This window comes from Etheostoma spectabile, unplaced genomic scaffold (genome assembly GCF_008692095.1).
Source record: "Etheostoma spectabile isolate EspeVRDwgs_2016 unplaced genomic scaffold, UIUC_Espe_1.0 scaffold00002703, whole genome shotgun sequence".
Lineage (NCBI taxonomy): Eukaryota > Metazoa > Chordata > Actinopteri > Perciformes > Percidae > Etheostoma > Etheostoma spectabile.
Genome location: NW_022602941.1, coordinates 20,589 through 46,679, shown reverse-complemented (window position 1 = coordinate 46,679; position 26,091 = coordinate 20,589). Strand labels below are relative to the sequence as shown.

The 26,091-nt window shown below is 39.9% G+C and overlaps 1 protein-coding gene and 1 non-coding gene across 2 annotated transcripts; both read left to right on the top strand.

Moving 5' to 3' along the window:
- Positions 1-7,552: 7,552 nt before the first annotated feature.
- On the top strand, positions 7,553-7,635 carry trnal-cag (transfer RNA leucine (anticodon CAG)). Its single transcript has one exon. It is a non-coding gene; the product is annotated as a tRNA-Leu (tRNA).
- Positions 7,636-10,358: 2,723 nt separating this feature from the next.
- LOC116676123 (pulmonary surfactant-associated protein D-like) lies at positions 10,359-20,400 on the top strand. The gene is given in 5 exon segments (XM_032507458.1): positions 10,359-10,608; positions 11,179-11,344; positions 12,932-12,982; positions 19,543-19,599; positions 19,709-20,400. Coding segments are annotated over 5 exon segments (654 nt in total). The 5' UTR covers positions 10,359-10,599; the 3' UTR covers positions 20,080-20,400.
- Positions 20,401-26,091: the final 5,691 nt, after the last annotated feature.

The window sequence follows — 26,091 nt, the reverse complement described above, 5'->3', positions numbered from 1 at the left end:
ATGTACATGGTTTGTAGAACTGTACCTTCTGAAAAAGGCAAAGTCACTTGGATTATCTTTGGTATCTCTATATTCTCCTACAAGAACAATGTTGTATTATCTCACAGGTTCTGGAAGCTTAGTGTTTATTTTCAGTCTCAATGCCTAGACGTGTTACAAGATTTGCAGTGAACGTTGTATTGTCCAGCAGAAAGGAAACAGGTGTGTTACTTTTTGACTATGATTTACACTCACCTAAAGGATTATTAGGAACACCTGTTCAATTTCTCATTAATGCAATCACATGGCAGTTGCTTTAATGCAATTAGGGGTGTGGTCCTGGTCAAGACAATCTACTGGGATTTGCACCAACAACCATTTTTAGGGTTTACAAAGAATGGTGTGAAATGGGAAAAACATCCAGTATGCCGCAGTCCTGTGGGTGAAAATGCCTTGTTGATGCTAAAGGTCAGAGGAGAATGGGCCGACTGATTCAAGCTGATAGAAGAGCAACTTTGCCTGAAATAACCACTCGTTACAACCAAGGTGCAGCAAAACCACAACACGCACAACCTTGAGGCGGATGGGCTACAACAGCAGAACACCCCACCGGGTACCACTCATCTCCACTATAAATAGGAAAAAGAGGCTACAATTTGAAAGAGCTCACCAAAATGGGACAGTTGAAGACTGGAAAAATGTTGCCTGGTCTGATGCGTCTCGATTTCTGTTGAGACATTCAGATGGTAGAGTCAGAATTTGTCGTAAACAGAATGAGAACATGGATCCATCATGCCTTGTTACCACTGTGCAGGCTGGTGGTGGTGGTGTAATGTGTGGGGGATGTTTTCTTGGTACACTTTAGGCCCCTTAGTGCCAATTGGGCATCGTTTAAATGCCACGGCCTACCTGAGCATTGTTTTTGACCATGTCCATCCCCTCATGGCCACCATGTACCCATCCTCTGATGGCTACTTCCAGCAGGATAATGCACCATGTCACAAAGCTCGAATCATTTCAAACTGGTTTCTTGAACATGACAATGAGTTCACTGTACTAAAATGGCCGCCACAGTCACCAGATCTTAACCCAATAGATCATCTTTGGGATGTGGGAACAGGAGCTGCAAGATGCTATCCAATCAATATGGGCCAACATTTCAGAAGAATGCTTTCAGCACCTTGTTGAATCAATACCACGTAGAATTAAGGCAGTTCTGAAGGCGAAAGGGGGTCAAACACAGTATTAGTATGGTGTTCCTAATAATCCTATAGGTGAGTGTATGTGCATATCAAGTAATCTTATTGTTGGATTCAGGTCCACATTTTTTTGCCCGCCACGTACAACTAAACTGTTGGGTGGGGCCTTATGTATTTGCTTGTATTACATCAGGTGTCCTGCATACCAATGACTGTAAAGATTAATATGTACATGGTTTGCAGAACTGCACCTTCTGAAAAAAGCAAAGCAACTATTTTTATGGATGAAAAAAACTTGACATGCTATTAAGTTTACTCTTCAGCAGGTGGAGACATTTCACTTGAGATACTTGCAGCAACAGATGCTTTGTTAAACATCAACAGACTGTAATTATATTTAGTGCTGATATGAAGCATGGCAATTAGCAGAGGATGGTTTCAATCCATCAACCTCTGGGTTATGGGCCCAGCACGCTCCCGCTGCGCCACTCTGCTCTGCAGGTTGTGGTCAGAGTGCTAACCATTACACCATGGAACCTTTAAAAGTGTTGCAAGGGTTTGCTTGGCAATTTCTTTCATAATATCCACATGTGATATTGAAGGCACACAACAATCCCAATGAAGATGGAAAAGCAACAACTATTGGCCAACTTAAGTCATTTAGTTAGCTAAGCATTCAGAGGATGTGGGAAAAAGCAAGTCAAGAACAGGTTTTAAAGGACTTGCCACAGACAGTGAATCCAGCAGTAGATATGTCTACTGTCTACAAACACATGGTAACTTCGCATCTGTTGACAATAAAGATGCTCACGAAACGCTGTACTTGCAATTGCTTTTCTTGCGCACATTCTTGTCGTCTTAAATAAAAAGAACTGCTAAGTTCTTCATTCCCAAAATCATGTCTCAGACATTAGTTCCAGATGAAGAGACTAGTTGTCAGAAGTGGGACTTGAACCTACGCCTTCAGTGGAGACTGCGACCTGAACGCAGCACCATGGACCGCTCGGCCATCCTGACTGATACAACAGAGGATCAATAGGATAATATGGTAAATCAATTGGTGTGGTTGTAGTGGCGGATGATGTCAGGTTTGGCATGCCTGCCGAAGCCGACAGTGCAGCAGAGCAGAGTGGCGCAGCGGAAGCGTGCTGGGCCCACAACCCAGCGGTTGATGGATCAAAACCATTCACTGCTAGTTGCTAATTGTGTCAACATTAAGTCTTGACCAGACTGTTCATGTTTAACAAAGCAAGTGTCTGAAAGGTACACCTTCAATGGCATGTCAACTTTATTTAATCCATGGAAATAACAGTAACACAGTAACAATAACACACATAAAAACTGGAGCAACTGAAACAAAAAATAAATACCACACAACATTACTATACAAAAATACGGTACAATATAAACTGCAAAATATGTATATGTAAAGTGCTTGTTGGTGTTGTCTGACTTCAAAACCTGTAAATGCAACTGCGGTGGCTGGAAATCAAACCTGGGCAAAATGCTTGCACTGCTATGGAATAAATCATAGTCGAAAAGTAACACACCTGTTGCCTTTCTGCTGGACAAGGCAATGTTCACTGAAAATGAAACGTTGTTTCCAGCAGAAAGCACCATTTTAAGGACAAAGCAGACCTACAATGAAATTGTAATTGCACTGCTTTGAAAATAGTAAGAATCTTCTTCATCACAAACCTGATGGTGCAGTACTTGATCCACATGGATCCACTTGCTGTCCCTCTGGCTGGTCCTCTCTCTCTCCCATTTAGGTTTTCTTCCTCCTCACTCTCTTCTTCATGCACCTCACCCTCTTCTTCCTCCTCCTCACCCTCTTCTTCATCTTCCTTACCCTCTTGAATATCCCTCTCTGTGTCAGATCCCTCACTTTCATCACATGCCCTCTCCCCAAACTCCACTGGCTCTCCCTCTTCCTGCTCTTCACTCCCTTGATTTGTTTCTCTCACTGTGGTTTTTCTCACTTTTTGTTTACTAGGTCTCTATATCGCTTCCTCGTTTCATGATAAATATTAGAAGAAGATAAAACGTAGGGGTATGCATTACATTTCCCTCCCTACTCAACACAGACATAAAGCCTGTTGATTACTTTACACAAATGTAGCTATTTGTTATCGCAATGCAACAGATTCTGACGAGTAGCAAGATATGAATTCAGGTGTGATTTTGTGAGATTTCCGTGAATATTCCGTGAAATTATTTGAAATTTAGTGAGGACTAGATTAGGACTGGATTTAAAGCTGATTCTGGTTTCCAACTTGGTCCCAGGTGTGTCTGTTAAAACACAGACGGGGACAACTTCTCTCTGCTGATGCTTCATTACAATCAAACATCAGGATAAACATGGGGGGGGGGGGGGGGGGGGTAGCTCTGCTATGAATGTGTGTGTGGTAATAAAATAAATAAATAACATTGTAAAGGCTACCATACACAATGCATAGGAATCATATATGCTAGTAAATAATAACAATAAACCCATTATTAATTACATTATCTTAATGAGCGAGAACGTTCAACAATCGCCCTTATATCAAATCAAAAGCCAGGTGTAACCTAGGTAACAGGTGTAACCTAGGTAACAGGTGTAACCTAGGTAACAGGTGTAACCTAGGTAACAGGTGTAACCTAGGTAACAGGTGTAATCTAGGTAACAGGTAAAGAACACAAACAGGCTAACTTTTAAATGTACCAGAACTACAGACCAACACAACAACAGGTTTAAATGAACTGACAACATCAGTTATAGGACTTACAGTTCTCAAAGACGCACACGATCTCAACTGATTATCCTCCGTACAGATATTACCGATATTTATGTTAAAATGTAAGGAGTAAAAGTAAAAAGTCGCCAAAACAATAAATACTAAAGTAAAAAGATCTGAAAAATCTACTTGAGTAGAGTAAAAAAAGTATTTGTACTTTGTTACTTCCCATAAAGATTAATATGTACATGGCTTGCAGAACTGTGCCTTCTGATAGACATAAGGCCACTTGGGTTGTCTTTGGGCTGCTCTATGGTCTCCTGCAGGATAAATCCCAGAGTTCAATTCAATTTCAATTCAATTTTATTTATAGTATCAATTCACAACAAGAGTTATCTCAAGACACTTTACAGATAGACCACACTCCAGAATTTACAAGGACCCAACAGTTTCCTCCAGAGCAAGCAACAGTGCGACAGTGGCGAGGAAAAACTTCCTTTTAGGCAGAAACCTCGGTCAGACCCAGGCTCTTGGTAGGCGGTGTCTGACGGGCCGGTTGGGGTTAGAATGAAGAGTGGCAATAACAAAAATAGAAAAAATTAGTAGTTTGTAGCAGTTCTTGGCATAGCAGGACGCTGTGCGGCATTACAAGGCCCAGCAGGACGTAGCAGGACGTGGCAGGACGTAGCAGAGTTGGCCCACCCCAGGTTATTTAAGTAACAATCGTTCCTGGGTGGATTTGAACCACCATCCTTTCGGTTAACCGCCAACTGCGCGGACCTATTGCGCCACAGAGACTGAGCCTGGGTGATGTTTTATGAGCGGGAGCTCGATCTTTAAGCCACAAGCATTTGCTTTATGGCTTTTTGAGGTTGAGCTGCACATGTATGCTTATCAGGCTATTTTCCTGTAACTCAGAAATTGGTAAAGCTGACTCATACGGAAATGTAGAAGCTGGACGTGCATTTTATGTTTCTTACATGTCAATTGGATTCTGACTTTGAATTTAAATATTTGGCATCCAAGAAAATTTGGGAACTGATGATGTATCAGTCATTTTTCTGGTGGTTTCCTGGTCACAGCAACAAGCTTGATCATTGACATACAGTTGCATGCAACATATCACTAAAGTGTTGGGTGGGTCCTTATGTATTTGCTTGTATTACATCAAGTGACCTGCATACCAATGACAGTAAAGATTTATATGTACATGGTTTGCAGAACTGCACCTTCTAATAGAGGTAAGGCCACTTGGGTTATCTTTGGGCTGCTCTATGGTCCTCTGCAGAAGGATCAATCTTTATGCCACAAGCATTTTGCTTTATGTGAGCTTTGCTAACTGTGAGCTCACAAACGCAGAGGCAAGCTCTCCAGCTGAAGAGGAGGTGATGCCCAGAAGCTGAGGAGACAGGCTTAATTGCGGGTGGTGGAACATGTCTATGTCTGTGGATCCTCATGGAGGCAGCTTGATTGATTGTTATGCTCCCTTATTTGTGTGATATAACCGAGATCTAATGTTTTAAATAACCGGGTTGGGAGAGTAACCTTTCTGGTTACTTCTTGACAAATAAAGCAAATAACGTCACTCAAAGAAAGTTACTGGCTGGGAATCAAAGCCATTTCAACTGCTTGGAAGGCAGCTATGGTCACCACTATACCACCATTACTGGACAATACAACGTTCACTGCAAATCTTGCAACACATCTGGTCATTGAGACTGAAAATAAATGCTCAGAGATGCATCGGTGGCTTCCAGTACCAATGAGATATTACAAGATTGTCCATGAAGTCACATCTGCCATTTGGTATAATGGGATGTGTGACCACATTTGAATTATGGCTTTCGTTGTCGGCAGGATTCAAACCTGCAAGGGGAGACCCCAATGGAATTCTAGTCCATCGCCTTAACCACTCGGCCACGACAACCTGAAAAGCAGTCCAATACTGATTTGCACTAACGTTGATAGCCTATTCAAGGCAAGGCAGCTTTATTTGTATAGCACATTTCAACAATAGGGCAATTCAAAGTGCTTTACACAAAAAGAGTTAAAAAATGAAAATAGATGAAACACAAGAATAAAATTAAACATTAAAGAAATGAACAACTAACTTCCTTTGACACACTGAGCTCCTCTCTCCTTTATCTTGCCATTGGTGTGATTCCCTCACAGCTGTTGCCTGACTCTGACTCACGAAAAAAACACGAGTAAAATTAAAAAACACTGCATAAACTTTGCTTCCGTGTTTATTTAAATATGGGTACACTTTACATGTAGGTGTATACTTTACTGCAAATTAAACTGAGATGTCAGGGTTTCAATCTCCACCTCTGAAAAGTGCTGCTTCTTAGCCGGATTACGTCTGGCCATGTCGTAAATAGTAGGGGCGAGGACTCAAAACCGAAAATATATTGGGGCGTGATATTGTAATTGTTGTGATTGTTGTGTGCCTTTAATATCACACATGTGGCTATTATGAAAGAACCTGCCTAGCAAACCCTTGCAAGACTTTTGAAGGTTCCATGGTGTAATGGTTAGAACTCTGGAATCTGAATCCAGCGATCTGAGTTCAAATCTCGGTGGAACTTGTTTTTAAGCCACAGCACAGGTGAAAAAGATCAACCTTTCAACTTTCCACATCTAGTTTAAAGTAAGCTTACAGGTTTAATATCCTTGGCCATTTAGACTGTAAACAGTATGTTGGTGGGGGCATGTTGAGGAGTCACCTGGTTGTTAATGTAACTGGAAGGATTTCCAAATTTAACAGTATTGACTGGAAGTGATAGGCTTTGAGTTACATGGAGGATACACACTTTGCATTCAGTCTCGTAATCACCATAAAAATTAGGTATCACTGAAATCTGAATTTGTGTTGCTGCAGTCAGAGTATACAGTGCTCATCCGGAATGGGCCAGTGTAGTGCATCAGAACTGCTTGTTGAGTGGTCTATTAGCTTTGGAACCCCCCTTTCCCCACAGCTTTCAATTTTCAGATATGGGTGGGGGAGTGGGCACTGTGTCCAACCTTTTCTGTGTAAAAAAAAAACACTAAAAAAGTCTCTTGGATTAAAGACAAAACCTCTACGGAGGACCTTTTACCAAATCCAGGTGCCCTTGGCATATTTCTGATCTTTTGGGGTAATAGCATAGATCAGGAACCAACACATCTGGACTCAATGTGGGCATTGTATTATGTATTATTGTATTATTTGTAATATTTGACACATTTAGACCATGAAGACAGTTATCAGTTTATTTCCCATCTGGCAGGTGTAATTGTGGACACAGTTGGACATTTTGAAGATAATTGCACAATGTTGACCCAATTGTCAGTCTATTTCCCATCTGGCACAGACATTTCTGAACGGACATTGTGGACAGAAACATTGGTGGATATTGATTCCCAGCATAGGATTTGGCCTGTATTGCACATTGCCTTCACATCCTACGTAATGTATTGCCATTGTCAAGCACATTGCCACCCTGGTGACTTTCTTCCATGTCCCCATGAACGCCCATATATTTGGGCTGACAGTTGAGAAACCTTCCCTTGTTAACTATGACATGGACAACTGAGAACCTACTATATCATGACATGTTTAATTTACTGTGTTATAATTTTTTAAACAGGTCCTACTGAATATCTGTTGGGTCAGTCAGGATGGCCGAGCGGTCCAAGGCGCTGCGTTCAGGTCGCAGTCTCCACTGGAGGCGTGGGTTCAAATCCCACTTCTGACAGCTAGTACTTTCATCTGGAACTAATGTCTGAGACATGATAATGGGAATAAAGAACTTAGCAGTTCTTTGTATTTAAGAGGACATGAATGTGCGCAAGAAACGCAATCGCAAGTAAAGTGTTTTTTGAGCGTCTTTATTGTCAACAGATGTAAAGTTACCATGTGTTAGAACCATAAAGTTCTGTCAAGAAGTAACCTTACCAGATGCCCGAACCACCTCAAATGTCTCCTTTCAACGCGAAGGAGCAGCAACTCTACTCCGAGCTTCTCTTGGATGACTGAGCTTTTCACCCTATCTCTAAGGGAGACGCCAGCCACCCTCCTGAGGAAACCCATTTCGGCCGCTTGTACCCTTGCCCAACCTGATTTGATAAAATATTAGATCTCTGTTATGGTAAGAATAAGGGAGCATATCAATCTATCAAGCTGCCACCATGAGGATATACAGGAACAGGCAGTGCACTACGATTTGCAATTTGCCAGTGTCTGGTAACTACTACTAACCAATTGAAAAGTGTATGAACATTTGTGCAAACAGATATGGGTGTTGTTTTCAGGTTGCCGTGGCCGAGTGGTTAAGGCGATGGACTAGAAATCCATTGGGGTCTCCCCGCGCAGGTTCAAATCCTGCCCACAACGAGAGGTGTTCTTTTAGAGTGCTAGCAAACCAATAACACATCACAGTAACCCTAATGGCAGTTGTGCCTTTATGTACAGTGTTGTGTTACTTCATAGGTACTGGAAGCCAACTGTCTCCACCATTTATTATCTGTCTGTGTTACAAGATTTTCATTGAGCATTGCATTGTCCAGCAGAAAGGCAACAAGTGTGTTACTTTTCCACTATGATTTATACCATAGCAGTGCAATCATTATGCCCAGGTTTGATTTCCAGCCACCGCAGTTGCATTTACAGGTTTTAAAGCCATACACAACATATTTCAATTTCCTTGCGAGAGTCATCCCAAAAGGATTAATAAAGATAAATCTAAGTCTATCTCAGAAAAAAAGTCAAAAAAATCTGAATATCTTCAGTGGATGTAGCTCAGTGGTAGAGCGCATGCTTTCCATGTATGAGGACCTGGCATCTCCAGCAGGTATTATGGTAGAGTCTTTAAAAGAGCTGCAGAAGATATTACCTCCTGTGGTAATCTGACTGGTAGGGTTATAGAACGTAGTGGTAGACTAAGACCTCCTGTTACACAAACTAAGCATTATGCTCTCTCGTTTATACCTCAGACTATCAGACAGCACAACAAGCACTTTAAATGTGCAAGTTTTACAGTTGTACTTACTTGTATTACATTTATTATGCTCCAGCTTTTTTCCATTTTCATGGGTGAATTGAATTTGACATGTCATTAAGTCTACTCTTCAGCAGGTGGAGACATTGCATATCAGAAACAGAGGCTTTGAAACAGCCTTTCTGCTGACATAAAGCATAGCAATTAGCAGAGGATGGTTTCGATCCATCGACCTCTGGGTTATGGGCCCAGCACGCTTCCTCTGCGCCACTCTGCTCTGCTACTTCTACCCAGGGGCTGGAGAATCTGTGATTCACATTTTGAAGGAAGGTTTGGGAACCTGTGGCAACCAAGGTTCCAACATCTTACGGGTTGTAAAGGGTTGTATCAGAAATGAGCTTGTGAAATTATTGTGTTTCAACATTTTCACCGTGTTAATCCAACAGGGGTGATTTCATGCCAAAGACCGTCTCTATTCAAAACATACTGACTAAACATATTGGCCCTCATTCATGAAACGTGCCTACAACCTGAAATAGGCGTAGGACGCACGTACGCTAATTCCTCCGCAAAGCAAGGCATTTATCAATGTCCAACCCTTCTTACTCTCTGATTGGTGTCATACAAACGTTTCATTAATCCCACTTGAAGCCTGTGTTAAGATGATTTCTGCGCTCATATCTGGCTGGTTTCTACGTTAGGTTGATAAATGAGGGCCAATGACTCAGTGCGAGAGTGGGGAAAACATTTATCCATGGTTCTGATTTAAAGACAGCAGTAAGACAATATGACGTAACGGAAAATAAAAGTGGGAAAGTAGTCTTCAGCGTTTCATCATTATTCTTTATTAAATACAACAAAAAAAGATGACGTAATAGAGAGGGATTGAAAAGGTAAACAATGTTTAAGATAACGTAGGTGTGAGTAATATGATAAGCTTTAGTCAATAACAGGCAAATATTGTTACAAATGAGACAGCTGCAAATGTTTTTGTTGCTGTTTTTATCATGAAAGAAATCTAAAAGCTAAGCTAGCTCCAGTGGTGGAATGTAACAAATTTACAAATACACATATCTGTACTTTACTTTAGTCGAATCAGTAGTGTATACTTTTGATTTTTACATTGTTATATTTTTCAGCAATTGTGATACTTTCTACTCCACTACATTTCTACAACATTATATATATATATATATATATATATATATATATTATATATATATATATATATATATATATACAGTTATAATACATATATCTATGTAGACATTGAGAGAATAATCGTTATGCAAGTATTTTTAATACTTAATTTAAATCAGGTAGCCTACTTTTTACTTTCTACTTAAGCAGGGTTGTCCTTGTGGTACTTATACTTTCACTGAAGGAAATATGTCTCTGGTTATTTTTACTTTTACTTAAGATTTTACTGAAGTTCAGTACTTCCTCCACCATTGGCTAGCTCCTACTTTCTTTATGGAATACAAATCTAAAAATGCTTTGCTTGTGTTTCATGTGGATTGAAAATGCGCTCAATGTGTTGCAACATGTTTGTTTCCAGACTTTGGAATGCCCTTTCTGATCAGACATGTCGAAGCGGTGCTTCGTTTAAAATCACTCCTCAAAACACACTCATATTTCTTATACGTATGCACTCTCACCACGTCCTCGATCACTTTTCTTTGGAAGTAGCAAAGAAGCAGCACATCCTGCAGATCACTTTTCATGTATTCTGTGAGTACCTTTCTGTTTAACACTATTTGGTGCTAGAATTAGTGTAATTTAAATTCTTATACAACAGCATACTTGGTGTTGCACTGAACACAGGCTGTAATAGAATTGTAATTTGCATTTTGGAAATTCAGTCTTTCTTCACCACATCTGTATATATTGCAATGAAAATCTCATCAGTTTTTCTGAAGTGTTACAACGAACAGAAGACTACTGGAGACACATCATTTGTGGTTGACATTATTTGCCAAAGATTGAGTTCTTAAATACCCACCTTTGATTTCATGTGACTGACTTTGAGCCATTGGTTGTAAACTATGATACAACAATATTCCTGATGTAGCCTGAAAAAGGGCAAAATCTTAACTATAATTCTAGTACTGTAGATTTCAAAGGACTTAAAGACATTTAGATTTCAGAATGTTTGATCCCAGTGACAAACAGGTTACCAGTAATGTTAAGGTAAAGTTTACCTCTTTGTACCAGAAATCTTGCCTGCTCTACTGATCTAATTTACTGAAAGAATAAAAAATTATTGCTCCAATAAATGTTATGATGCTCTGCATTCTGAAGATGAGGATGTTCCTACTGTTCTGCGTCCTCTGCCTGATGTCTTCTACTGGCTACAGTCAGCTTCCAGGACCTCCTGGTCCTAAAGGTGACCCAGGACATGTTGGGCCACCTGGGCCAGCTGGGCAACCTGGGCCAGCTGGGCCACCTGGGCCACCTGGGTTTCCTGGTGGGTAATATTGACTTCCACAATCTCGCTCCTTGGAACACTCATTCTGACCAGACTCTAGTCATTATTAGTCTGAATTCTGGCACCCGTCTGTTGGCCAGGCAGATCAGTTTGTTTTTAACCACAAGCTTTATCCAATCTACCAAGAGCTTTGTGAGGTCACTTATATATTTTCTCCATTTGACTTTTTGTGTAAGCTGCAACAAGTCCTCCGAACCATAATAAAAACAGTCTAATACAACCCACACAAGCAATTTCTGTCCTCATATCTAAACCAAAAAAACACAACTGTCACAGTTTTAAACACATTGTTAACACTGTGAACACTTACAGTTTAGTTAGGTTTATGCACAAAAATGAACTTATTTGGTTTTGTCTGCGTAACAAAACTACTTAGTTAAGTTTAGAAAAGGATTGTGGTTTGGGTATAAAGGAGAATAAAGCTGAAATGCATTCAGCAGTCTTCCAAAACTTTCATCCCTGCTCAGCCATTTTATTTAAGTGGGTGTATACAGAAAGTTGATTTACATAATGGGTGTAGTATATAGTTGTTTAACATAATGTGGGCTTAAACATCAGTGTTTTACATAAAAGTTGGTTAGTACATCATATTATATGCTATACTATTGGTTAAAGAGAGACTGGGTGTATTAGGCAAGTTTTAAGGTTAACACAGTTCACTGACGTTTTAATAAAGAAACAATAGCTCATTCACACAGTCACAGCTGCAAATTAATCTTATCTTACCCTACTGGCCAGAGCCAGGAGTGTCCGGCTGGTGTTCTTCTTCATTTCTCAAGGTTTCAAAATATTCACATGATAACTTTTAAACAATAATACTCAGTTCAGTTTTCATACAATATAACTTTGTTCAGTTTCCACTGTGACATAGCTCCATTTGTTCTGTAAAGTACAAAACAAATTCCCCAGTTACTTTAATTTTCAAAATGGGACATGAACCCCAGTCTCCTGGGTGAAAAGTCTGTGTTTGTTTGACCAATCCATACCCCAACTTGTCTCCTTATGTAGTACTTGGCAATCTTACATTGACTACTACAGCTACTATAAACGTAAATATGAGTTGTAATTGCTAAGTGAACAAACAACTTATGTTGGTGTTTTCAGAGAACAGTCTGGTCAGCTGTGAGAAACTTCATGAAACAATGACAGTGATGGGCCCGATGTATTTTAGCTTTAATGCTCACCAGAGAATGAACCTTGTGACTCAGATCTTTATGAGTAATAAAGCAAAAATCTGTCTGAATGTTCTATCCATACAATATTTTGTTTTTCAAATAGACATCAAACACAACAAACATAGGTGGTGGTGATTGCACAATGTATATAACATATTTAATTTAATTCCCACTGTGTTACATCAACCAATGTGTCCTTGAGCAAGACACTTAACCCCTAATTGCTCCAGAGGCGTGCAACCTCTGATATATAGCAATTTTAAGTTGCTTTGGATAAAATCATCAGCTAAATGGCATGTAATGTAATAACAGCCTCAATGAGCTTTAGATTGTTGATCATCTTGTACGTCTCTTTCCCTGCTCTTGTACACATGATTTGTTGGACCAAAAGGAGCGAGGGGACCAGCTGGACTTCCTGGATCTGCTATATTCTGTGGACGAGGTTATATATTTTCTGGATTCTAAAGAGCATATTTCATGAAATTACTTTCACAGGTCGGAGTCCAACCAGCGGCAGCTGCTTTGAGTACCAAACCTCTATAAATGTGCGCCTGTTCTACCAACTGAGCTAACCCAGCCACACACTGTTGCAATATTAACTGGCGTAAACACATATATCGAAAGGCTGGGACATACCACAAAAGATATTCAGAGAATTTAATTTGTTTTAATTCCGACAAGCAATTTGTTGTATTTGTGCAGAATACTGTAACCAGCAGAACTGCAGAACTGAGTACACTTCAGTATCTGTTTATCTATAGTAAGTAATATTGTTACCACGATAGTCAAGAATGTTTTGAATACTGTATTGCATTTTTTCTCATATTGTGCAACCCTACTTGAGACCCATCTTTTTTGTTGGTCTAAAGTTCTTCTATAAAGCACCCATTTAAAACCACACTCAAGTAAACGGTCAATCTCTGTCTGAGACACATACATCAAGATACATAAATGTCAGAAAAGAGTGAACATTAATTTATTCTGGTTTACTCATCATTCAGAGAGTTCAGAGATAGAAGAAGAGAAGATACACTTTACCAGTGTTGGGCAAGTTACTTTTAAAAAGTTATTAGTTATAGTCAGAGGTGGGTAGAGTAGCCAAAAATTGTACTCAAGTAAAAGTACTGTTACTTCAGAATAATATGACTCAAGTAAAAGTAAAAGTAGTCATCCAAATAATTACTTGAGTAAAAGTAAAAAAGTACTTGACGAAAAAACTACTCAAGTAGTGAGTAACTGTGAGTAACGTCTGATTTATTTCTTAACACAAGCATCAATCAGACCGACAAAGATAAAAAATTAATTATCTTTAGGCAATTATAGTTCATCCAATCAATAAAATAAATTATTAATTACAAATAGCTTACTTGAGAGACTTGTCACATCAAATTTGGATGGATACTGCTGTGTAAACATACTGTATGTAACCTAAAAGACAAACATCCACCTCTCCACAGCAAAAACTACAACCACCGCTACGTTTCCTCAGGTAGATGTTGAGTTGTTGAACGCTGACATGTCCTTTGTTTTGGTGACCCTGAACACCCGCAAAACGTAGCTGCTGTTTCTTTGCTTTGGCTACGAGTGTAAAGCTAACCTGTCCCATATTACGGTCTATGGTCCCGCTGCTGAAATGAGTATGGTCACGTGACTGCACAACGACGTGTGATTGGTTAAGCACAGTCACGGTCAGCGGAAGACTCTCTCTGTCAAAATAAAACAAAATGAGACATACGCGGGGTAAAAACAATGACGCGTAGTAACGAGTAACGAGCTCATTGGAGCCTAATGTAGCGGAGTAAGAGTACAGTTTATTTTTCACTAATCTACTCAAGTAAAGTAAAAGTATAGTGATTTAAAACTACTCCTAGAAGTACAATTTTTTCAAAAACTTACTCAAGTAAACGTAACGGAGTAAATGTAACTCGTTACTACCCACCTCTGGTTATAGTAACTAGTTCTTCCAAAAAGTAACTATATTAGAGACTTCAGAAGTAACTAATGCGTTAGTTTCAAGAACATTTTAAAATGCTCTTAAATGTGACCCCACCTCCCCCTTCTTTACTGGAACTTAAAATACATGTTATTACATGGAAGATTGACTCAAGATGGCCGCCAGGCTGCAGCCACAGTGTTTGGCAGGTCCTGTGTGTCTGCCACAAAAGTATATCAAAAACCCTTGGATTTTGCCATGCTTGTCTGGTCTTCTCCTGTCCTTCTACCTCCTCTTGAGTTTAACATGTCCAAGGAAAATGGACAACTTAACTCTCTATCCAGCTAAGAGGAGCCAACATCTTCTGTATGCAAGAATCCTGGATTGTGGACATGCTAGGCCGCCCTCAGGTAAATTTGATCAAACAGCATCTAGATCATTACCTGGGGTTGTGAATCTTCTGATGATAATACTTCTGGCTGGTGATGTTGAGCAAAATCCCGGACCCGTTTTAAGTCCTATGTTACAGCTACAGCTGTTCCCTGGGCTAACACTACTTCTGCTACCTGGGCCACAGCAGCTCTCTTGGCTAACACCACCACTGCTACCTGGGCCACAGCAGCTTTCTGGGCTAATACCACCTCTGCTACCTGGGCTACAGCAACTCTATGGACTAATACCCTCTCTGCTACCTGGGCGACAGCAGCTTCCTTGGCTAATACCCCCTCTGCTACCTGGGTCACAGCAGTTTCCTGGGCTAATACCCCCTCTGCTACCTGGGCTACAGCAGTTCCCTGGGCTAATACAACCACTGCTACCTGAGCTACAGCAGTTCCCTGGGCTAATACAACCACTGCTGACTGAGCTACAGCAGCTTCCTGGGCTAATTCCATCTATGCTACCTGGGTTACAGCAGCTCCCTGGATTAACTCCACCACTGCTAACAGGGCCACATCAGCTCCTTGGGCTAACACCACCACTGCAGGACCCTATTACAACTAAGTCCAGTATGTCACCACAACCCATCATACCCATGCATGCACAAAGGAACCCTGTATTTAAAAAACATCGATTGTGTAAGTTATTCCAGACTCTTAATCAAGCCAGGACTATATGGGATCCACAGTGTAAAAACAAAGGGCTCTTAGGTGGCCATCTGAACATACGCAGTATGGCCCCTAAGAAGGAACAATTAGAGCATCTTCTCATAAACTCAAATGTAGATTTCTTAGGGCTTTCAGAAACTTGGCTTAAACCCTCTTCCCCACAAGCAGTGGTATCATTACAAGGCTACAATGTCTTTAGAAAGGATAGGCATCAAGGAAAGGGGGGAGGGGTGTTACTGTATATGAAAGACTGCTTAAACTGTACACAAATAATTTGGCCTAATGAAATATCAATTGAGTGTGTTGGAGTTAAAGTGTCACTCTCAGCAGAAATGTCATTTACTGTTCTATGTCTTTATCGTCCGCCTTCAGCAAAAGTAGATTTTTATGATCAATTTAAAGCACTTCTAAGTTGTTGTGACTTTAATAATGAGGTTATTCTAATGGGAGACTTAAATGTAAATTGGGACAACAAAAGTGACAGAAAGAAACTGAAAGAAATTACAGACAATTTTGGACTGACACAAATGATCAGTGATCCCACTAGAATAACAAATCGATCTAAAACTCTAATAGACCTGGTGTTCTCTAACAAACTAGATAGAATAATAAAAACATACAATTTTTTGACTGGCTTGTCTGACCACAATGCCATATTCTTTTTCAGAAAGCTGACTAAAAAACGATTGAGAAGTATCAGTAAAAACATTAATATAAAACAAACATTTATTCCAAAGAGCCAGGAACAACGTTTAATTGCAGCTCTAAACACTCTTGATTGGTCTAGTATATTATCTTGTGATGACACTAATAAATGTTCTGATTTACTACACTCCTCTATTAAAGGGGTTCTGTCTCAGTTTCAGAAAGCGGGTCATTTAAAGAAACGAGTTTATTCCTTGCCGTGGATCAATAGTGAGTGTAAACAATTTATGACACTCAGAGACAAATTACTTAAAAAATCATTACAATCTGGATTAAGTACTGATCGATTAAATTTTGTATCCGCAAGGAATAAAGTCACGCAAACTTTGAGAATGGCAAAAGCTAATTTTTTTTATGACAATAATTAATAGTGCCAAAGGAAATTGTAAGCTAATTTGGGAAAATATTAACAAACTCCTTGGTAAAAGTAAGCACACTGCTGATAAAGACCTTGAACTCAAATTTGCTAATGAATTGGTATCAGAGCCTCTCAGCCTAGCAACTAAATTAAATGATTATTTCCAAAGTACCATTGATGAGATCGCACAACTGTTTTCTAACTCTTGTGATTCTCAACAAAATATTAGCAATACCGATCCCTATATGGATGCCTTAACTCAAAATTCAAAGTTTAATATTCAAATAATTTCAGAAAATGAAGTACAAAACATAATCTCTAAATTGAAAAGTTCTAAAGCAAGGGATGTGTTTGGATTTGATACCAATCTTCTGAAGCATTATAAATCTTGTATCTTGTTGCCTGTGACCCATCTTATTAATTTAACAATCACGCAGGCAGTCGTCCCCTTGAGTTGGAAGGTGGCAAATGTCATTCCAATATATAAATCGGGTGATAAATTAGACCCTGCTAATTATCGACCTATTAGCATACTTCCTATCTTTTCAAAGATTGCAGAAAAGTGGGTCGCTAACTCTATCATTGCGCATCTTAATGATTCCAATCCAGGTTTGCACCCTATGCAATTCGGATTTCGATCTCTTCACTCAACTGAAACAGCTGTCTGTGTTTTTGTTGAGAAGGTTAAGTCTTATTTAGACAAAAACAGTTATGTTGCGGCTGTATTTGTTGACTTTAAGCGTGCGTTCGACACTGTGAATCACCTTAAGCTCTTGTCTAGACTGTTAACATTTAACTTTAGCAATCAAACTGTTAAATGGGTACAGTCTTATCTATCGGATAGAAAACAATGCGTACAAATAAAGAATAGTAAGTCACCCTATCTTCACTATACACAAGGTGTCCCTCAGGGATCAATTCTAGGCCCCCTGTTATTTTCACTGTATGTGAATAATTTGCCCAATGTGTGCAAAAATGTGGACACGATTATGTGTGCAGACGATATGGTAATTTTCACACAAGCCAAAAGTACTGATGATGCAGCCCATCAGCTTTCATTGGCTTTAAATGACTTACAAAAATGGCTGAATGACTCATGCCTGTGTCTTAATGTTAAAAAGACTGTATCAATGTTTTTTAGTAAACCTAAAACAACCGTGACCGCTGTAAAAGTTCGCTTGGGTGGACTAGAATTGATTAATGTTGAGGAATTTAAGTATTTGGGAGTAATGATAGACTCGAAATTGTCCTTTAAAAAACACGTTAAAAAAGTTGTGAAAACAGTAAATGTTAATATACGGAATCAACTACTGTATCACAAGTTGGTCCTATACGAGTCTCGCTGCTATTGAGCCAATCAAAGTATGCTACAAAAGAGCATTGAAAATATTAGACAAGTAACCTTCATCAGATCACCATTGGCAAATTTTAGATAAATATAAGCTTTTAAATTTTGCTAATTTCAAATTATTTAAATCAGCCTGTCTAATCTATAAGATTATACATGGTTTGGCGCCTCCACCATTGAGTGATTTTATTAAACAAAAGTGTAGCAGTGTTGCCGGGACTCGAGTGACTAGAGCCACTATGAGAGGTGATTGCAACTTGGCGTTTAGGCGAACCGCCTTTTCACAGAACGTTCTGTCGTATCAGGGAGTGAGCTTCTGGAATAGTATTCTACTATCAGTGAGGGAAAGAACAAGTCTTCCTATCTTTAGGAGTCGTTTAAAAGTGTGGCTGAGGGACACACAAACTTGTGATCATGTTTAGGGAATTTTTATATATCAGACGTAAAACAGAGTTACTGCATTATTAAAAATGTGGGTCAGTGCAATATAGGGTGGTGTTATATGGGTCAGTGCAATATAGGGTGGTGTTATAGGGGTCAGTGCAATATAGGGTGGTGTTATAGGGGTCAGTGCAATATAGGGTGGTGTTATAGGGGTCAGTGCAATATAGGGTGGTGTTATAGGGGTCAGTGCAATATAGGGTGGTGTTATATGGGTCAGTGTAATATAGGGTGGTGTATATGGGTCAGTGCAATATCAGGTTAGACAGGGCATGTGCAAAATTGTGGTTTGTGTAATATAGTCAATGTTGTGTTTTTTTTTGTTTTGTTTTTGTCTCTATATGTCCTTTGTTCTCCATTCTTCTTGTTACTGTCTGTTCTGACGTGATCACTGTTCTTGTCCTTGTTTCTCTGTATATAGCCTGTGTATAGTGTATAGTGTGTAGTGTATAGTGTATTTGTATGCACTTATTATTTTTTGTGTACCATCAACCTGCCAGGGGGTCTGCAGATGGAAATTAGCCTAAGGCTGCAATCTGGCATATTTACATTTGTGAAAATGTTCATTAATATGTATTGTCCCCTTTAAGAAATAAATATAATAAATAATTTTTAATAAATAAAAAAAAGTTATATATGTTCAATTATGTATGGTAAATCTGAATATTATAATGAAATGGACCCTTAAAACAATAATACAAAATATATACACTCTATGTAGTGCAAATAACATGAGTGCCCTGATGTTTTTACTTGGGCGCTGTTGTTGGCTTCGAGCCGTGCTTGCATGTGTGTGCGTGTGTTTGTGTGTGTGTGTGTGTGTGTGTGTGTGTGTGTGTGTGTGTGTGTGTGTGTGTGTGTGTGTGTGTGTGTGTGTGTTTGTGTGTGTGTGTGTGTGTGTGTGTGTGTGTGTGTGTGTGAGAGATAGAGCGAGGGAGGAGTAAGAGAGTGACAGCAATTAGCTTCAAAACGAGCAGCCACTCTAGACTCTATGTTTTCTGACCACGCTGGGAAATTTGTAGCAGGCAAAGTAACATTTTTCGAGAATGCATGTCTTACAAAATGTGGACTCAGGTCTAATTGGTAACTGAACTTGATCTGTTTGATCCAGGTGTCTCTGGTCAGGAACTGGAGACCTTAAAGAACAGCCTCGCTAAGTTAGAGCTGGGTAAGTATCCTGTAGGACCAAGATGACAATACAGTTTGGAAGTTCTTGAACAATTGTTTTCACTTTATTCATTTCTGATTTGTCCCATGTTGTTCTCTTTACATTTCAGTCGTGAACTATGACTTTGTCTGAAGAGTTGGTCAGAAATACTTTGTGTCCTACAAGAAGAGAGACTCTTTCTCCAGGGCCGTCGAGTTCTGCTCCCAACGAGGCCTAGAGCTGGCTTTGCCCCAGAACGAGGAGGAGAACAACATACTCACTCAGGTGTTTGGGGATGATAACAAAACAGCCTGGATCAACGTCAACCCTAACAAAGCTGAGGCTGATATGAAAAACCGACCTCTGACCTTTACGAAATGGGGAGAAGGGCAGCCAGACAAATCCATCCAGGATACAGGCTGCACCATGCTGTCAGAAAACGCCTTCTGGAGAGTGACACACGACTGTTCTCTGAATGCTTACATCATTTGTCAGATGTAGAAAGTTGTTGTTGCCTTGCAAGTCATGTTTTAAATGTTGCTTTAAACAAATGTATAGTCTCATAATATCCTGTGAATCAAAAATAATGAATTTATCTTTTTTCTCATTTTTATGGAGATATCATTGAAACTTCAAGGTCCGGGTTTAGGAACAATAACCCAATGTAATGGTTTTCCACCAACATCCTTGTGATATGTATCTTAATCCCTCAAAAAAAACACATCTTGATTGCATCAGCAATGTGGCATTATTACTCTTGTGCAAACATTCCTCGACTAAAAAGAATTTTAGCAAATGATTACACTAATACTTTTTATGGCTGTGTAAGAACTTTTCAAATGGGGTGTGTTAAAACAAGCATGTGTGACGCAATAAAACATTCAGCAGTGGTGCGGTCTCATTTCATGTATGCATTTATTTTAAGTTGTAGGGGGATTTTCACTCCCGTAATTTACAGTTTGAGGGGTTTGTCTGTTAAAGCTGATTTATCTGAATTTCCAAACTATTTCTGTTTAAAAATTGGCTTTTTCTTATTTTGTGCGTTATGTCGCTTAGAGATTATACACATGGTAATTTTCTCTTTAATGGAGCCTTCATTTACTGAGTGTTGTTTAAGTTTCTTGTACAGCGAGAGGAATTTGTTGGAAATTACACTCTGAAACAGAATAAAGACAGGCTCAAGTACACCTTCTTTTTGATCAAGTTTCAGTGGTCTTGTGTATTGTAAGTAATGAATGGCTTCATGAATTGACAACCATCATCCCAATGTATGCCATTAACAGTCTATGAGTGGTCAATTAGAGTCCAATGACTTTCTTTGGGTCAACTCCTTTTTCCTCCAGATAGAGCTCATTCGGCAATAGAAAGTACCAGTTAGTGCTGAATATCTATTCCAAAACTCCCATTCTTTTATTTATTTAGCCAGTGGTTGACTCCATTTGTCTCCATTTGATATGATCTGAATGTGATTACAATGACATCCATCTTCAGTAAGTCTTTAGCATTGTCATGTTCAACTGTCCCAACAAGTAGCACTTACTGAATTTAACAGTCAAGCTAAAACTAAAGTTAGTGGAATAAGAATGACTTACCAAAACAATAATTTATCCAGAGACACAACCTAGAATGAATTATAACACATTTCTTACAGTGTGCAACCTTCTTTGCTCACGATCTTCTCCATAATACTGATGTTTCTTCTTCTGTGTTGTGATATAGAAGCAGTGGAAGTGGTTCCTTACACAGATTTGCCATCTTAAATACTTAATGCAGCCATTTCCACTCAACTCCACCTTCTTTTTGATCAGGTTTCAGTGGTCTTGTCTATTGTAAGTAATGACTGTCTTCATGAATAAACAACCATCATCCCAATGTATGCCATTAACAGTCTATGAGTGGTCAATTAGAGTCCAGTGACTTTCTTTGGTGCAACTCCTTTTTCCTCCAGATAGAGCTCATTCAGCAATAGAAAGTACCAGTTAGTGCTGAATATCTATTCCAAAACTCCCATTCTTTTTTATTACTTGGTCTGCATGTGTTAGTGTCTGATGATGAACTCACAACCAAGACAACCCCAAGCAGAAGCACTCATGAACACAATAATCATCAGTGTCTCCATGTGAGATGATCTGAATGTGATTACAATGACATCCATCTTCAGTTAGTCTGTAGCATTGTCATGTTCAACTACCCCAACAAGTAGCACTTACTGAATTCAACAATCAAGTCAATGCTAACGTTAAGGTAATAGGAATGACTTAGACAACATTTAAGCATTGTTCAACCAGTAACCAAGGAGAATACCCCTTTTAAACATTTCTTCATGGAGTAAATCCTGGACTTCAGAGGTCAGCAAAACTACCCCAACAAGTAGCACTTACTGAATACACACTCAAGTCAGTGCTTGTGTTTGAGTAGTTCTGGTGCCAGAGTAATGCATTTTACCAGTGGTGGGAAGAATTGAACAGAAGTAACCTTCTGTCTCCGACCCCCTGGTGTCTTAGACTAGACTCAGAGAATAGAAAGTTGATTAACTGTATTTTTGTCAGAACGTCTCACTTACATGATAATAACCTTTGATCTGTGTCTGAAAATGACCCCAAAGGGGCGAAGTTAGAGCATGTCCTTCCTCATTGGACAGCGAAGAAACCAACAAGACTAGTCCTTCATGTGACAATGCCAACAAAGAGCCAATAAGGACGGGTTTTACTCATGAGAGTGGGAAGGAAGCAGCAGCATGGGTGAGGTACAGATTGTGGAGGTGAGTGAGAGGGTGGGGGGGGCATGCCATGAACAGATTGAAGTATGTGGTGATGGGGGCTGGGCAGGCCATTGCAGCAGAAACAGGGCAATCAAAACTATTGTAGAACTGGTTGAGTTGGTTTGCCCCCCCCCCCCACCCCCCTCCAGGAAGACCAGGACTAGGTGGACACCAACACCGAGCACATTATCAGACCCTGTGGATGTGAGGAAAGCATCTGACTATCCCTGCCTGCTCTGATTTGTACTCAAAAGAATCCAGAGTGAGTCCAGCTGCCACAGTGGAGATCTGCTGGAGTCCAGTACAATAGAGGAATGGAAGAGGACCAGGACCCAGAGCAGTGGACCAACCAGGTCCCTAGAAGACCAGCAGCAGGCCCGGCCTATGGTACCAGCCATGTTCAGGTCAGTGTTCAGGACACAACAGCCAGTCTAAACTAAGAGGCCTATTCACAAGACCTAGATAGTGGATTAGGCCGGGGTTTTCCAGGGTTTCTGTAACTATAAACAAGGCTAACAGCTAGCCTACTCCTGACCAGGCTAACAGCCAGGATTTATAAATCCTGCAGCCTTTGTTCACTCAGCAGTGCTTTTATCTTCTTATTGTTATTATTAGCCTGCATTAATATACAACAGGAGCATGTTGCTGTTTAGTTAAGTCCTGATAATATTTTAACATTGTTTTAGTTATCACCATTTTGAATGTCATTGATGTTCAGAAAAACATTTTGTTAAGAAAGATCTGTCTTTATTTCCAATAAATTAAACATAACAGGCAAAAACATTACATAAAATTATGTTACAGAACCATTATCAACTATTAGAACCATAACTCAAATGTGTAAAAAATACAAACAAATTAACTACAGCTGTTCTGATATTCCAGACCAGTCAGAAGCCTGTTGGCCTCACATTTTATCAGTGTCCCATATCAAAACCAACAACAATATACAAGTGCATGAACAGGAATTAATTACAAATGATTACAATAATACAGTACCAATGCAATAATGAATGGGTGCAACATGAACATATGAATTAGGAAACTTCTGCTCGTTTTCAGCCCCAAAGTGGACCAGCTGTTGTGTCCTCCTGTGTGATACAGGACGGTATATGTAAAGCACTTAGCAATGTGTCATAGACCATTTGTATATATATATATATACAATCTATGCAATGTATACAGTCCAATCAAGGCAGAGAAATGCGGGACTGTTGTGCAAATCAACGTTAGCGATTAGCGTTAGCACTGCAAGCTAGCGATTTAATAAAAAAGTTTCAGTTAGGAACATGGTTGCAAGTATATATGCACAGGACTGCATAGACCACAAAACAAGACTGTCGTAACTTTTAAATCAATTATTTAAGCCGAAAGTACTTACATCTATGTGTCTCTCTGGTCGATGGGCAGCCACACACTGCTTGTGTGTTTACAAGTGAGGTTGCGTCCACACTTGGTTTCTAGGGCTATACACTCCTTGGTCTATCCCCTTCCCCTAACAATTGGGACAGCACTAGGTCCCGTGTGAACGCGTAAAAACTAGGGGAAGGGGTAGGGGTAAGACAAAGAAATGAGATTCAGCCTTAAGCCGGGATATTCAAGTTATCCTGGATGAATTGAGCTTTAACCTGGTTGCACAAAACCAGGTTGAATTAAACTCAGCCAAGTAACCATGGAGATTTATTCTTTGTGGCTAGCCTGGTCCAGAGCGAGGCTAAGAGCGAGGCTAGCTTCACCTCCTCGTTACTTTCCGTATTATATGTAGGGCTGCACAATCATGGCCAAAGTGATCATTATGATTATTTTGATCAATATTGTGATCACGATTATTATCACGGTTATTTGTTGATTTTAACTAAAACAAATTTTATTGTCACATAGGGTATTTAAAACTGCTTTCACATCCATATTATGCTACATTCTTCTTATGTTGAAGTTATATGTTGTACATATACAGCTGCAACACATGTTAATGAAATGATCTGAAATAGCCCAGGATTTATTTAAAAAAAACAATGTATCTCTGATAAAGCTCCTTCACTTGTTTTCAACAATAACTGATAAAAGGAGCAAGGGAGAGGGGGGGATGCAATGGACGCTACTCACAGAGAAGGCTGACTCATTATGAATGGTTGGGGGGGGGTGTTGGATGTACTCACTGAGAGACGGCTGACTCATTAGGAATGGATGGGGGGGGCGATGGACGTACTCACAGAGAGACTCATTATGAATGGGTCCAGCAGATTTTGTCTCACACGCTATTTGATCAAGATCAAGATTTTGATCAAATTTGGTGTCTCCCCGGGACCCAAATTTACAAAAATACACCATGAATCATTATAACATCTACATTTTCAAACTATGGACAAAAGATGGAACAAATCATGAATTTAAATGTATATGAAGTATATTTATTCCATAATAAAAGTAAACAAAAACAGAAAAGGTCTCTATTCTGCTTTCTGTGTCTCACCCCTTTCTCAACTAATTTTCTCATCCCCTCCCATCATCCCTCAGTACCAACACCAACATTTTTTTAAATAATGCTGACTTGAATTTAATGAGATGTATGTGGCTGGTTGAAGATATCAACCAGCTGATCTATTCTTGGTTTGGTTTTTTAAAAGTGCCATTCTGAGGTCATGCTGAGCATTTAGTCTGTTTCTGTATTTGTTTTTCAGGTATGCTAGAGTCGAAAAGCCAGATTCACACAAGTATGTGGTGCCAAATTGAATCAACACCTCTAATGCTTTCTTAGCTAAGCAGGAGAACTCCACCTGCTGGAGATGAGAAATCCAAAACTGTGCCAGGGGGGTTGTCTCAAATAGAATCTTACTGGCACTGCTTACCTGCAGTGTGACCAGTGCCTCTAACTCTGTCTGACTTTGGCCAAGCTCCAGTGATGGCACAGCTTGGAAAGGATACCTCACCCACTGAAGGTTTGGAGATCCCTGAGAGTCAGGGAAATTCTGCTTAAAGTTCTCCACTAGAACAGACATGTGCTCAACAATGTTCTGTTTCACAGAGTCACTCAGGGGAACACCTTTGTTCTCTAGGTAGGCAGACAGGACAGGAAACATTGCCAGTTCTCCTCTATCCAGCTGGGACTGCCACAGTGCCAGGCGTGCAATGAATCCTTGAATTGCATCTTCTAGCTCCAATATGCTGTTGTCCTTTCCTTGAAGGCTTGAGTTCAGTGTGTTGACCTTGGTGAAACTGTCCACAAGGTAGGCAAATCTTGCCAGCCACTGCTTGTCCTGAAAATGCTTGGCAAGGTTTGGGTCTTCATTCTTGAGATAGGCCAGGACCTCTTCTCTCAGTTCCCACACTCTCTGCAAAACTCTTCCACCTCACAGTGAAAGAGCAGGTGCTCTTGCTCTGCCCCCCATTTCCCTGCATAACTCTGTGAAGAGCCTTGATTGTAGTGATCGCTTTTTTATTAGATTCATTACTCTCACAACCATACCAAAAACTTCTCCAAGGTCACGCTGAAATGCTTTGCTGGCCAAAGCTTCTCTGTGGATGATACAATGGGTCACCTTCACAGTTGGTATCACACTACGAACATGGGCCACAACACCAGACCTGCACCCAGTCTTGCTTTTGGCACCATCAGTACAAACTCCAATACAGTTCATCTATTCCAACTTGAGGTCTTTCAAATTTTTGTCCACCACTCTGAAAATATCTTCTCCTCTTGTTGTTGTGTGTAGTAGAGGATGGATACCCGACCCGAGCCCGACGGGACCCGA